The following is a 13012-nucleotide window of genomic DNA, read 5'->3' on the forward strand; positions in this document are numbered from 1 at the left end:
TGTGTTTGTGGTAAGGAGAAATATGCATACAAATACTTGAAAAATTATTTTCAAGCTTTTTTTAAAAAAGCCTGGTATTTTGCATTTGGATTTCTGGCTTATGAGAAGTTATCACGCAAGTGAAAACAGATTTGAAAAGTATTGTTAAAGTATTGTACCATATTGCTAACACGGTACTCAAGAGAACAAAGTCCACAAGAAACAGGATACAAAAGTAATTCTGTAAAATCAAAAACACATTCAACCCTTGAAATCAAGACAAACCATTTCTGAAGAAAATAAAAACACAAAATCATTCTGTGAGACCAGCTTTTCAGGAGGCTGCCAACAAATTTCAAAAGAAGAGGCCAAATTATGCCTGAAAAGAGGCTATGACAACTCCCAGCTCTTCGCCACAGCTATATGAAAAGCTGCCTGAAAAAGCAGGAGGGAGGAAGTTCGTAGGCTCATCTTCTAAATCACTCTCACTGGAAAATGCAGTTTTAAGCCTGATCTGTACATCAAAACATGCTCAATGTACTACTATGGATGGAGAGCAGACAGCTGCTGAAGTGAGACACAAGAATAAAAGACAAGAATTTTGCAAAGACAACAAAAATGCAGCGCCTACAATGAAGCCTTCAAAAAATCATGATATTCAAAGTGTGATTGGGTCACAAAATAATCAACTGATAATTTAGTTTAAATCAGGATTTCTCAAAATTACCTCAACATATTCTAAGGGAAATGTGATCTGGCTGAGTGCTGACAAAATGCCACATCTAACAAATTTATAAAGAAAAACAGTTGGATACAGACTAAAAATTTAGTATGCATTATTCCATTGAATCCTTAACAGCAGCCAGCAATTTTTTAAATTTATTTTATACTTTAATTGCACTAAATTAGTGGCAGCAAAGTTAGAAATGGGGAAAAATAGGGTTGCACTGGAAATTTAATATAGATTTAACTCATGGAATCTTTAATAACCAAGAAACATTTATTTTTTAAATGACATTTAAAATGACAATTTAAATCTACAATAAAATATTTGATTTAATTTTTACATCAAACAATAAAATTCTAGTCTTTAGTTCTACAAGAAATAAACTACACTTTTTTTACCAGAAATGCTAGTAGCGGCTAAAAATATTTACAAATTGAAACAAATGTTTAACTTCTTCCAGCAGTTCTTGCAAAGTACTGGTATTGTAAGCAGAATCCTATTAATAAGAATGTCAAAGACGCATGCCGTCTTTCATGAAAAATATGGTATTTTCCTTTCATATAAAAAAGAATCCAAATGCTTGCACATGTTTTGCAATTATATACTAATTCACACAAAAATACTTTAGTGTTCTATGCCATAATGAAGGAGTACTACACTACTTAAAATGTGCTATGGATACAGAATTTTGTAATTTTTCACTCCTTTGGTAGATCTTTGGAAAGGCTTACAATGCAAGGCAAAATACATTGAACTATCTCAAACAATGAACACTGAAAATCATAGTTTGCATCATAACACTAATTTAGATTTGTGATCCAGAAAAACTGTACCTAGAATTCCATCTAATACCCGACATCTGACAGTGGCAGTCCCACCTATTACTAGCATTTGAGATTGAACACTTGCAAGTATTTTTGAGTTCTGGAATTGAAACTCTTTGTGAAATCACACCTGCTTTCAAAGGAAAAATAAGCACTTCACACAAAAGACTGGGAAGTATGTAATTCTATGGGTTATATATTAAAATGACACTTTTTGTAATTTTTAAGTAAATTATATGGTGCTCATGAAAGTGCTTATATTTCTCGTCTTCTCTGGAGAACTCTTTGTTATGCATTATCAGAACCCACATATCAGAACAACAAAAAATGAATACCGAAATTTTTTAGTATGATAACTACTGCCTCTTTCCCATGTACACACTCAATACGGATCAGCTTAAACAAAATGAAATATCTCTCTCACTGTCCAAGAGATAGACTACCTTTCACTTCTGCCACTATCAGTAAATCCAGGTGTTAATGTTGTAACATGTACTGCATCACTTCAAAACCTATTACTTTCTAATAGGAAACAGCCTTCCAACTCAGTTCTCAAAAGAAAATCATAAACAGAGTCATAAGAAGCAATATAACGACAAAATGTTTTATCAGCAAGTTCTGAAGTTTGAAGAATGTTGTCAGTTTCACCATAAATTCTAAAGTAACTTCTACCAGCTAAGGATCTGCTGTTTTGCCAGCCTGGCAATCATAACAAAGTCAACTTTAAGATGGTTAAGCAGAAGAACTTAAAACTTACTGCGGTGCTACCCGTCTCCAGTAGCGATCAATTCCATTTTTAAAGTACAGCACAGCTAACCATCTTACATTCACATCCAGGCTATGATTTGTAAAGATATTCTGTTAAAAAAAAAAAAAGTTAGAAACTGCCCAAGATACCAAGCAACACAAAAGTTTTATCAATTCATGCCCTGGTATATGTAGAAAGACACACACCACTGCGATATGGGTGTACATAAACAAAAAGCCTTAATCATCATTTGACAGGGAAATGAAAACACTGTGCTAAACATAAATTTTTAGAGATTAAAAAAGTGTTTATCACTAGCCCAAATTTTGATTTATTTAAAAAAACAACATATAAGGCAAATGTATTGCTCATCTTGTCTAACAGAGAAGGAAATATAAGGGTAATAATTACTATAATCAGACAATTTTTATATTCTTTAATGACATAGCTCTCAGAAGTTTGTGTCCCTGCAGAATACAGGATAATTCCTTATTCTAGTCAGAATCCAGTCTTCAGGTTACTTATTCATTATGTTATTTATTCATTTGCCAAGAACAATCCTGTTTACCAATACTGTTTGCAAACCAGTGACCTGGTAGGTCTGCAATTCTCAAATTCGACTATGCTTAGGAAATCAGTAAATTAGTTTCTACCAAGAAAAAGCTATATATTTGTAGATACATATGTATCTATATCTATATACACTTTTATATATGTGTATGTACATACAGACAAACACAGAGTAGTTATTTTGTATGGTAATGGTGTAAAATTAACCAACCAAGGGGAACTAAAATAAAGGTAGGCTATTGAATCTCAACATGGGTACTATGGACAGCAGCTCTCCTGTTTTCTACTGTATCAGATTGATCCTTCTCAAGAGGTGAGACATCATTACTCTCGCCTTTAGGGAGCAAGCATGTGTGAACTCAGTATTCTTGCTATACAGTGCACTGCAGAAAGAGTGCACCACTTGTATTCATTGCTTTTAGAAGTCCAGTATGAAGGTACCTGAAAAATGCAGGGATTCTGGTCAAAAGTGTCTGCTACTTTTGGGCGCCATGCCTGCAAACACAGGCATAAACAAACCTTTCAAATAACTCAGCACTGTAGAAACCTGGGACCTCATTTTCACTATGAATTCAAAACCTAACTTTCTCTCAAAATCTGCTTTTATTAACAGTAACATATTTCTAGAGGTAATGGCCAACCAAAAAATAACCCTAACACACTCCAATCACTAGAAAGTAAACAGACTTACATGCCAACAATATCAACTTCAAAACAAGCAATTGTAGAAAAATATCAGAAAGGTGGTAACCCACCAAAAATACCACACAACATGAAAATTACCCATATGTAATATACTCTCCTTCCCCAAAGCTCATTTAGGAAGACAGACTGAATCTCTAAAAGACTTGACCTTTCCCAAATTCAACTTAAGCATATTAAAATACTTAACAGCTAACTTCAAACATCACTTCCATATCATAAAAATAACATTCAAAATAAATGAAACACAGAAAAGCCAAACTACTCACACTGAAAATTCCATTGATCTTACAAACAACTATTCCTCTCCTTGCTAAAATATTTAGCAGAAGCAAAGCTTCCACAGATAAAAAACACCTTGAAATTAGACCAGACCTAGATACAAAAGGAAAAAAAAAAAGACCAAAGAAGTAGAACTTCTCATTATACTCTGTATCTTCATACGAACCTCCTAAAACATGAAGTATTTAATATAACACAGTAATGCTGTCATAGACATAACAGGAATGAAGCCAACATACAAACTGATATAACTTGCACAGAGGTTCTTTTCAAAACCATCCAATTCTGAATCAAAAGAGAGATATGCAATACCTTCAAAAGAGAAACACAGAAAAGTAATGATAGCAACTCCACTAGGTACTAAAAATGGTAGGATCAAGGATGAATGTCTCATGCTTCTTTATGATTTTCTCTACTCTGACTGTACCAGAAACAAGTGTATCTCACAGTAATTATTTACTTGCCATATCCCACAGATATCAGCTGTCTTATCCACTCTCCATTTATATTAACGTGTTTCCCTGCACCCTTTTCTGCTCCACCAAGAAGATGCCAACTATTTTCTGTCCCAGACAACCCACCTGTCATGATCAAGTTAAACGAAGAAGCAGACACTTCACTTGTCTAGTCTGGAAGACTATTGATACTTCACACTTAAAGAAAGGCTAATGTGGCCCCAACAAATCCACCTAACCACATAAAAAAATATTAGCATTTATTATACATATTATGTATCAGCATATACATCTTTGATAAGCATCTAAATGCCTGAATTTTTCGCCCTTGTATTTAAAATTAACTCATATCTGTTCCAGTTACACCTATGAGTGCTCAACTTGTCTACACCCTGAGGTGTAAGGTCTCAAAGCAAACATCCAGAGGAAAAAAAAAACATCACTAGAGGCAATTTCTGCTGTTTTCTATCAAGATCATTTACCACCACAGCTACACTATTGCAAAGGCAGTGCATAATTTGACAGCTCAAATTATCTTCTTCTACTCCTTTCCCTAAATCCTCAGGCTCGCCTTCAACTTTCCAAACAAATGAGAAAGTCTACAGAGAACAGAACACATCACCCTACAAATCTGAGTCATTCAATCTATGCACTGAGGACAGATGTTTGCAGAAAAAAACATTTCACCTGTGTTTTTAAGACTATTATAAACATATTCATAGATTCTGGAGAATAACAACAGTGTTAACTTTCAAATGTCTTTGCTGAAACAGTTTCATTTCCTTTTTGACTGTGTTGTCATAATTTTGACCATATTAATGCATCCATTTCACCAATGGTCATAGTACTTGTAGAAGTATTTACCTTCCTCATTCCAGGACCTTACTATGACAGCCAGGTCATTTAATCTCCCTGGGAGTCTCCCTCCACTAACAAAAAGGAAAGCAATCCCAGAGAGGTATCACACAATGCAATGGAAAGCATGAGGGAGTTTCTATTAAAATGTTCATAAAGCATCATCTCCACAAAAAAAGAAAAGGGCCTTACTGCCTTGGTGTATATAAAAGGTCCCTTGCCTCTTGAGGTAGTAAAGGCAATTCCTTTGACAAGGGCCCTCTTGGCCTTTTACCATCCAGAATTCACAACAGGCAAACAAAAGATTTAGCACTACTGCCCACTCATACTGCTAGAGGCTGGATTTCCACCTTCTGAATATCTGGGAAAAGAGCTTACTTTGAGACAGATATGACAATGTCTATCATTGTCATATCCTACCTACTATGTCCTTCAGCATAAGGATTCTACTGTCTGGACCATGACAACTCAGGGTTTCTCATAACCAGAAGTCATGGTTCAACCATGTTCTAGAGACCAGTACTCAAAATTATTCAGAGTTTACTTAGTAGCACTTTTCCACTGTATCTTACCAACAAGACTGAATAAAAACCTGGCTGTGTCTCCCACTGCTTCAGTTGTTCCTCAGCTGGCTTCAACACTGCAGTATCTTGGCTAGTAGCTTGTGTCAAGACTTGCAAAACAACAGTGCTAGCACTGTTGAGATCCATGAAAATCTGAAAACATTTAAAAAGGAGAAAAAACACTTAATGAGAAAAAGATAGCAAATATAGACAGGTATTTTCCATTCTTATTATTCAAACACCCCACGCTCATTTTTCATTAGACTACACAATGTAAAGATAGCATGACACCCACTCACAGGCAGTTGAGGTACAGGGATAGAACTATTTGCTTTCAGAAATCTCTCAGCAGAATGAGCAAGCATTAAATCGATTATTACAAGCACATTTGCTAAATCTGAGGAACTGAAGGAAATATTTTGATTGTAAAACAGTTACCTGTCTTGTGAAGCACAGTAGTTAAGAACAAAACTGCAACTAGAGATAATTACTCAGCTGTAAGCAGAGCAAACCATGGAGTTGTCTGAAAGAGGTAAAAAATGCATATTATTAACATTTTTGCATTTTACTTTTCCTTCAAGAGAGAAAATGACACATTCATATAGTCACATTCTAGAATTCAAATTCATCCAAACAATTCATATTAATTTAAAAAGCATTCTCACGATTAGTCTTACATGATACAGAATTTTCCTCAATACATTTTGTTTCCTTCTAATTTAGCACACAGATGCCAACCAGCTGAACTATGAATGCATATTGCCAAATTCCTCGTGTATATACATCATTTTGCACCCTTGTACTCTGTGAAGGCAAAACACTGCTCTCCAGATGACAGAAATTACATTTATAATGACCACAGTAACACTGTTACAAGAAGAAAAAGACACATATATGAAAGAAACTATGAAGTCTGTCTCCTGCTTATAAAAAAGACAGTTTAAAGCCTATGTTAACTTTTAATAACACATACACACTTGAATATTCATATATTTAGATTTTCTAAATAAACAACAAAGAGCAGCTTCTCTTCAAAGAGAAGAGAGAAGGAGGTTCAGGTGGCACATCAAGAGGAACTTCTTCATAGAAAGGATTGCTAAGCATCAGAATGGGCTGCCCAGGGAAGCTGTGGAGTTGTCATCCCTGAAGGTGGTCAAGAAAAGACTGGATGTGGCACTTAGTGCAGTGGTGTAGCTGACAAAGTAGTGATCCGTCAAAGGTTGGACTCAATCCTGGAGGTCTTTTCCAATCATAATGACTCTGTGATTGGCCTTTGTTTAGTAGGAAAAAAAGGTTTATTTTTCCACCTTCAGGAAAAAAAAATCAAGATTAAAATTCTTACAGTAATGGTAAGAAAGTGGGAGACATGAAATTTATTCTGACACAGGTTTAAAATTTTGATTTTTAGAAAAGCCACCTTAACAAGGAAACTAGCCACAATACTGAAGACCTTTTATACAAGTAATAGCATTGCACAATTGAAAAAAAAAATATTGCACTCTGAAAAAAAAAGGTTCTTTATCTCCAAATCTCCAATCATCCTCTACAAAAGCTGACTAAAATTTGAAGGTCTTAAGGTTAAAGAAAGTCTACATTTAAACCTATGAAACACAAGATCACATCTCTCTTTACAGCAATAATTGAACAGATGACTCCATCCTGACTTTATACTTCCCATGTGAATAATCTTCCAGTCTTTCTTCTTTAACTAGTTGTGCACGAGATAGCAGAAGGGGGGGTTACTACAGGGGTGTCTTCTGTGAAAAGCTGCAGGAAGCTTTCCTCATATCTGACAGAGGCAGTGCCAGATGGCTCCAAGACACACCTGCCACTGGCTAAGGCTGAACTCATCAGCAACAGTGGTAGCACCTCTAGGATAACATGTATAAGAAGGGAGAGGAAAAACCTGAAGGCTTCCACTGGAAATTTATATACTTCATATATAGAAGTATACTTCATGTACTTCTAGAACAGTTCTCATTAGAAGACATACTTATTTAGGTTAGTAAAATGCAAGCACAAGAAAAAGGTGATTTTTTCCAGTTTCTTATTTCAAAACAATTAGCTGGCAGTTCTAAAGATAACAGTAAAGAACAACAACAAAAATCAAAGTGAAATATTTGCTTCTTTCTCTCATTCTTGAAAAGGTTAGTACTTCCATGTAAAAACTGGAACAGCTACTGTTTGAGCTGCTGTTCAAAAAAAAAAAAAAAACCTCAAGAAAAAACAAACTAAGTTTAGTGGGTCAGAACAAAAATTTATTTAACCCAATGCTCTTTCTCTGTCAAAACCACAGCAGATACCCAGGTCAGAACATTTCTATATAGTGCTGGCCTGTCATCCAGAAAACTCTGGTTCAAGGATTTTCTATTAAGAGGCAGGGAATTTAAGAGCCCTCAAGATTTAGTCTTCAATGAATTTGCACAGCTGCTTTTTGATCCCATGTAAAGATTATTGGATGAGGCTGTCACAAGCCAAATAGGAAAACTGAATTAGAAAATAATAATCACCCTGAAGATGGGTCAACTTTTAAATAATGTTTATAAATACTATACAATATTTAAGGAAATTGTATGTTCTGTATAATTTGGATAGCAAAAAAATTAACTGGAAAAAGCCTAATAAATGTGTAGCAAATACAAAGAGCAGAAATGCAAAAAAAGTTGTCTATTGTACTACTTTTTAAAAATTTCTCTGAACAGTTTGTTTTCTTCTAGTAAGTAAACTAATCTTACTTCTATTAATATCTATTTAAAAAAACAGAAAAAATAAAAAGAAATAAAATTTTTTCAACAAAATATTTTGCATCAATACTTACTGCACAAAACTCAAATTTGCAGTTTAAGCTAGCTGCAAATTAGTTAGGCTAAAACAAAGAGCTATGGTCACCAAAATAAATAGTATAATCCTCTGCTTCTCCCTGGACCCCTTAAATACCCAAAGATGTAAGAAGCAGGAAAATCGCAGGTGTTGGTCTGGATCAGGTTTTCCAGTAATTTTCACACCACACTGCTGACATGTAAATGTGCCAGGCATAAAAAAGCAGACAGAACAGCAAGCAACTTTTATTTCACGCTCTTGCCAAAATGTGATGTAAACTTAGAACAAGCTTACAAATTGTGACTGAGCCATAACTGCCCACAGAAAGATAGCAGCGGGATACTGGGAGCACACACAACAAAGTAACCCAAACAAGCTAAAAAGTTAAGCCATCTAAGCACTCTGTTCCACAAACACCAGAGGACAACATGGGAGCAAGGAGGAATACGTGACTTCGAACAATGTCAAGCCATTACAGGCTCAGGTCCTAGCATGCAATTTCAACTCTGACAAAGTCCTTACCTTCCCTTCTCACCATCAGGATTTCTATGGGGGACATATTCTCTGCATGGCCCCTGTAAAGACAATTGACTCAGGGAGGGCACCAGTTCCTATCTTAGTGGGATCTGCTCAAAATACAGTTTTAATTACTGCTATGTACAGATGCACACGTGCAAATTATTCCTGCAAACAGACACAACTGCACCTTGGGAGTTTAAACCCAGATCTCTCCAGTCTTAGTTTGTTGTGATAACCTCACACTGCCCTCATTTTTTTTTTCTTTTTTAATTGATGAACCAGGGCTCTTCAGACCCTAATTTACACAGAGGATATACAGATGTTCTTAACCCCACAGAACTGCAAAGGCTGTGAATATTGGCTCTAATAGTATGGGATAGAGACAATCCTCACCTCTTACATATCTGACTTCACCTGTTGCATGGGAAAGGCAAAAGGGACATAGTCTTTGTCCCTTTGATTTAACAGATCTGTGGGGTAACCTTTCTCCATAGTTTATGGGACTTCTACAGCTTTACTCACTACTGAGGTCTATATACAAGACTGTCCTAGAGATGAAACTTAGAAGGTGAGTATTAAATAGCTATTGTCTTTTGGGTACTTTGAGAAACATGAGGCACCAATAGAAATTTTGGCAGAGTCTGTCAACCTTAAAAGCAACACATTCTTAGAAGGCAAGGTCTGCATTTGTGTCACAACAGCCAGAATTTCCAGGTTTGATTACTGAGTAAGGGTGTAATTTCCCTTTTTTACTTACTAACATCAGTCTGTGTCTTCACAATAAACACTGAGCAGTATCAGGAATGTTTGTTGCCTTCTCCTGCTTTTCTGTGGTCCACACCTATTGCTATAACAACCAAATTGCACACAAACATTTTGGAGGAAGGAAAAGAAATTCCTTTCACTAGAAAGTGTGAAATGTGGTCAGCTGCAAACCCAAGCATGACTCTTATTGCCATGCCAGAATTCTGTCTTGCAAAAGGGAAAAGAGACTATCCACACCTCACATGAAAAAGATGCTCTCCAAGATCCCACTGACAATACTGAACTTGACAATAGCATAGTCTCAAGTCTCAGCTGGCAGGAAAAAAACCAAGCACAGTTACACCTAGAATAAAAACAACACATCAAATGCCACCCCTTAGCATATTGAGTTAGTGTCTTCAGAGACCACAAATACCAATAACAGTCCCTCATCATCATCTAATGTCCTATACTTCCATTCTCACTTTCAGACTCCTTCATCTCCTTTAAGAGGCAAAGTCTTATTTCTGTTCTATTCTTTACTCTTTAATTCCGTTTCTAAGGGGGTATCTGCAAACACATTTTACCTTTCAAGACTATTCCAAGTGTCTTAAATGTTCTAGTTTTAAACTAGCCATGCCAGATTAATGTTTTCCCTTAACAGGCAATGCTTCTCATACTGATAAAAAGGTATCTAGGTACTTTTCCCTTCACACTAAAATGCATCCTAATTTTAAAATCACATCAGCTATAAAAAGAAATTGGTGACTGCTAAACATCTGAAGAGGTACAAAACAAAGGATTTAATCACTAAACACCTTCCTACTTCACTTTTTCTGAGAGAATGCAGTGTAACAGCTCACTCATATCCAGACAATTAATTATGTGTATTTTTGTTCTCTTTTGTTACGAATTCAATTAATTCTTTCCAAGTGTAAGAAGGTGCAAGAATAGATTCAGTTAAGATTTTATGAAATCAGAAGAAAAAGCCACAAACACATTACACAAAATACAGTGTGCTCACACGAATCATAGTGCAAATACATTCTAGGCTACTTCAAGAGCACAACTGGCTCAGTGGATGTTGTTATCCGTCTTTACCCAGTGTCTGAGACGGCTTCTAGGACCCTATTTCCAGCTTGGTTCTCACAGTTCTCCCTCTCCTCAGTTCAAGAAGCAACAAACTGGAGAGAGGCCAGAGCTACTAGGATAGTCTGTGGTCTAAAGCAAATTATCTACGAGGAGTTAATGTTTAGTGCTGTTTAAGACAGTGGAACCTGAGGAAGACTTTGCAGACACCTAAAACTAATTCCCTGAAGAGTGCTTACAAAGAGGACTTTCTGCTTCTTATCAGCAGATTATACAACTAATGAAAAACTATAAAGCTAAACCCTGCAGCTCAGAAGGTCCAAGTAGAAAATTGTGACTTTTACAGCACATTTGTTTCAAGGAAAAGAGGAAAAACAAAGTTGCCATGCTGAAAGGCCACAAAAACTCCTGAAATAAGTAACATAAATTCGGGCATTCAGTCATACAGATATGATACATTAGCAAGGATACTGTCACCTTCAGGAAAAGTTGGTTTTATACCGGTTTCTCTCCAGCCTTGTACAAACTCCTCCATGAATCTCTTTTCTAGCGCTGCAGTATCTGCATCAATCATGCCACATGCTCATAATCCTATTGAGGAGTGCACCCAAAAGAACTAAAACTATCCTGGTTATTGAAGGTACTACTTAAACTTATTAATAACTACAGCAATCACCAAAACCAACACAATGACTAATGGTAAGCATTAATACATTTTTCAACACCTACATATTAATTTTTCTTTATGTAATTGAACCAAGCTATCTAAAGTTTGTCCAATTTAAGCCACAGCAAAGAAGACAAAAATGTCTGAGCAGGAAAGAGTCAGAGATGTTTTTTCCCATGCTGCTAACGACAAAAATACAGGAGTAGAATTTCCAAAATTTCATTTTTACAAAAATTTAACATTGAAACTAAAACCTAGATCTAAAAAAAGCATGCAGAATACATGAAGAACACAAGAACTAAGAACAATGAGGACTGCAGTAACAAAGGACAGCAACAAGCAAGGCTGACAACAATGTTACAGAAGGTCAATCAGATTATATCAAAAATTTTGAGAAGAAGAATGAACTCTGATATTAAACAGTAACCAAAGTGACCAAAAATTCCTAACAGAAAAAACAGTGAGCAAAGAAATGAGTGAGACAATTCCAAGGATTAACTCAAAAATGACTCTGTCACAGGGTTCAGTACTGATGACATAGGAAAAGACAAATTGATACAGAGACAATGTAAGAATATTTTTAATGTTTAATACTAACTTTCTAGGATGACCAATACTACAAGGTCAATCTCATTCCTTTGACTTCCTAATTTACCTAATTTAATGGATTTCCTAAAAGACCTGACAGACCACTTAAGAACAAACTAGTGCCAAACAGCTGAGATGGAAATGCCTGTTTCAGTCAGCCCTCATGTTCTGGAACAGGTTTAAACCCTTTCATTTTAACTACAGTTAAATCCCACTGCTGATGATACAGGTTCAAAATGTTTTATGTAAAGCATGGGTGACAAAAACCTTTATTTTATCATTTATGGACATGACAATAAATGTCCTTGATGAAAACACTACAGTGAAAGAATGAGAGAAGAAAAACAGACAGCACTGACAAATGTGGTGTTGCCATGAAGTTTGAAGAAACCAAACTCCACAAGGAACATGCTTTTTACAAAAACTCAGGTATATCTTATATACTATGAATGTAATTTGAATTTGGCAGCGTTTTACTGATGTGCTCTTTGGGCTATTTTAAAAGCCACGTCAAATATGTCACAGACATGATTTCATGTATGAAACATGGGAAGCAAGGCACATGAAAGCATAAGTGGGAAGCAGCCATCACCATTGCACTTAGGGCCTTGTTCTTGTATTTTACACACACTGCTGTCTTCTACGGTAACAAATTGGAGAAATAACTCACCACTGCTGCACTGAGCCTGCCTTTGATTACGGGAAGGTTCTGCTCTGCAGAAAAACTGCTGTTCTTCAGCCTGCAGGAAAAAAACAACCACCTGGAATAAAGGCCACTACGCGCCCCTTCCCGCAAAAAACAAGTTCTCTCAGGTTAATGCCTCGTCTTCCTCCCATGCCTTCCATTAATTCCAGCCTGACTAACAACTGTTTCAAGAAG

General features: G+C 36.0%; 1 protein-coding gene across 2 annotated transcripts in view; it reads right to left on the reverse strand.

Moving 5' to 3' along the window:
* Positions 1-13012, reverse strand: part of IPO11 (importin 11) — a 79435-nt gene that overhangs the window by 66001 nt on the left and 422 nt on the right. For both annotated transcript variants that reach the window (XM_054003093.1, XM_054003094.1), the window contains exons 2-5: positions 12803-12872; positions 6144-6228; positions 5715-5858; positions 2288-2388 (exon numbers count right to left, since the gene is read on the reverse strand). In XM_054003093.1, coding sequence (XP_053859068.1) covers positions 2288-2388; positions 5715-5852 — 239 coding nt within the window. In that variant the 5' untranslated portion in view covers positions 5853-5858; positions 6144-6228; positions 12803-12872. The remainder of the gene's footprint in view (positions 1-2287; positions 2389-5714; positions 5859-6143; positions 6229-12802; positions 12873-13012) is intronic.

This window comes from Vidua macroura, chromosome Z (assembly GCF_024509145.1).
Source record: "Vidua macroura isolate BioBank_ID:100142 chromosome Z, ASM2450914v1, whole genome shotgun sequence".
In the NCBI taxonomy this organism is placed as follows: domain Eukaryota; kingdom Metazoa; phylum Chordata; class Aves; order Passeriformes; family Viduidae; genus Vidua; species Vidua macroura.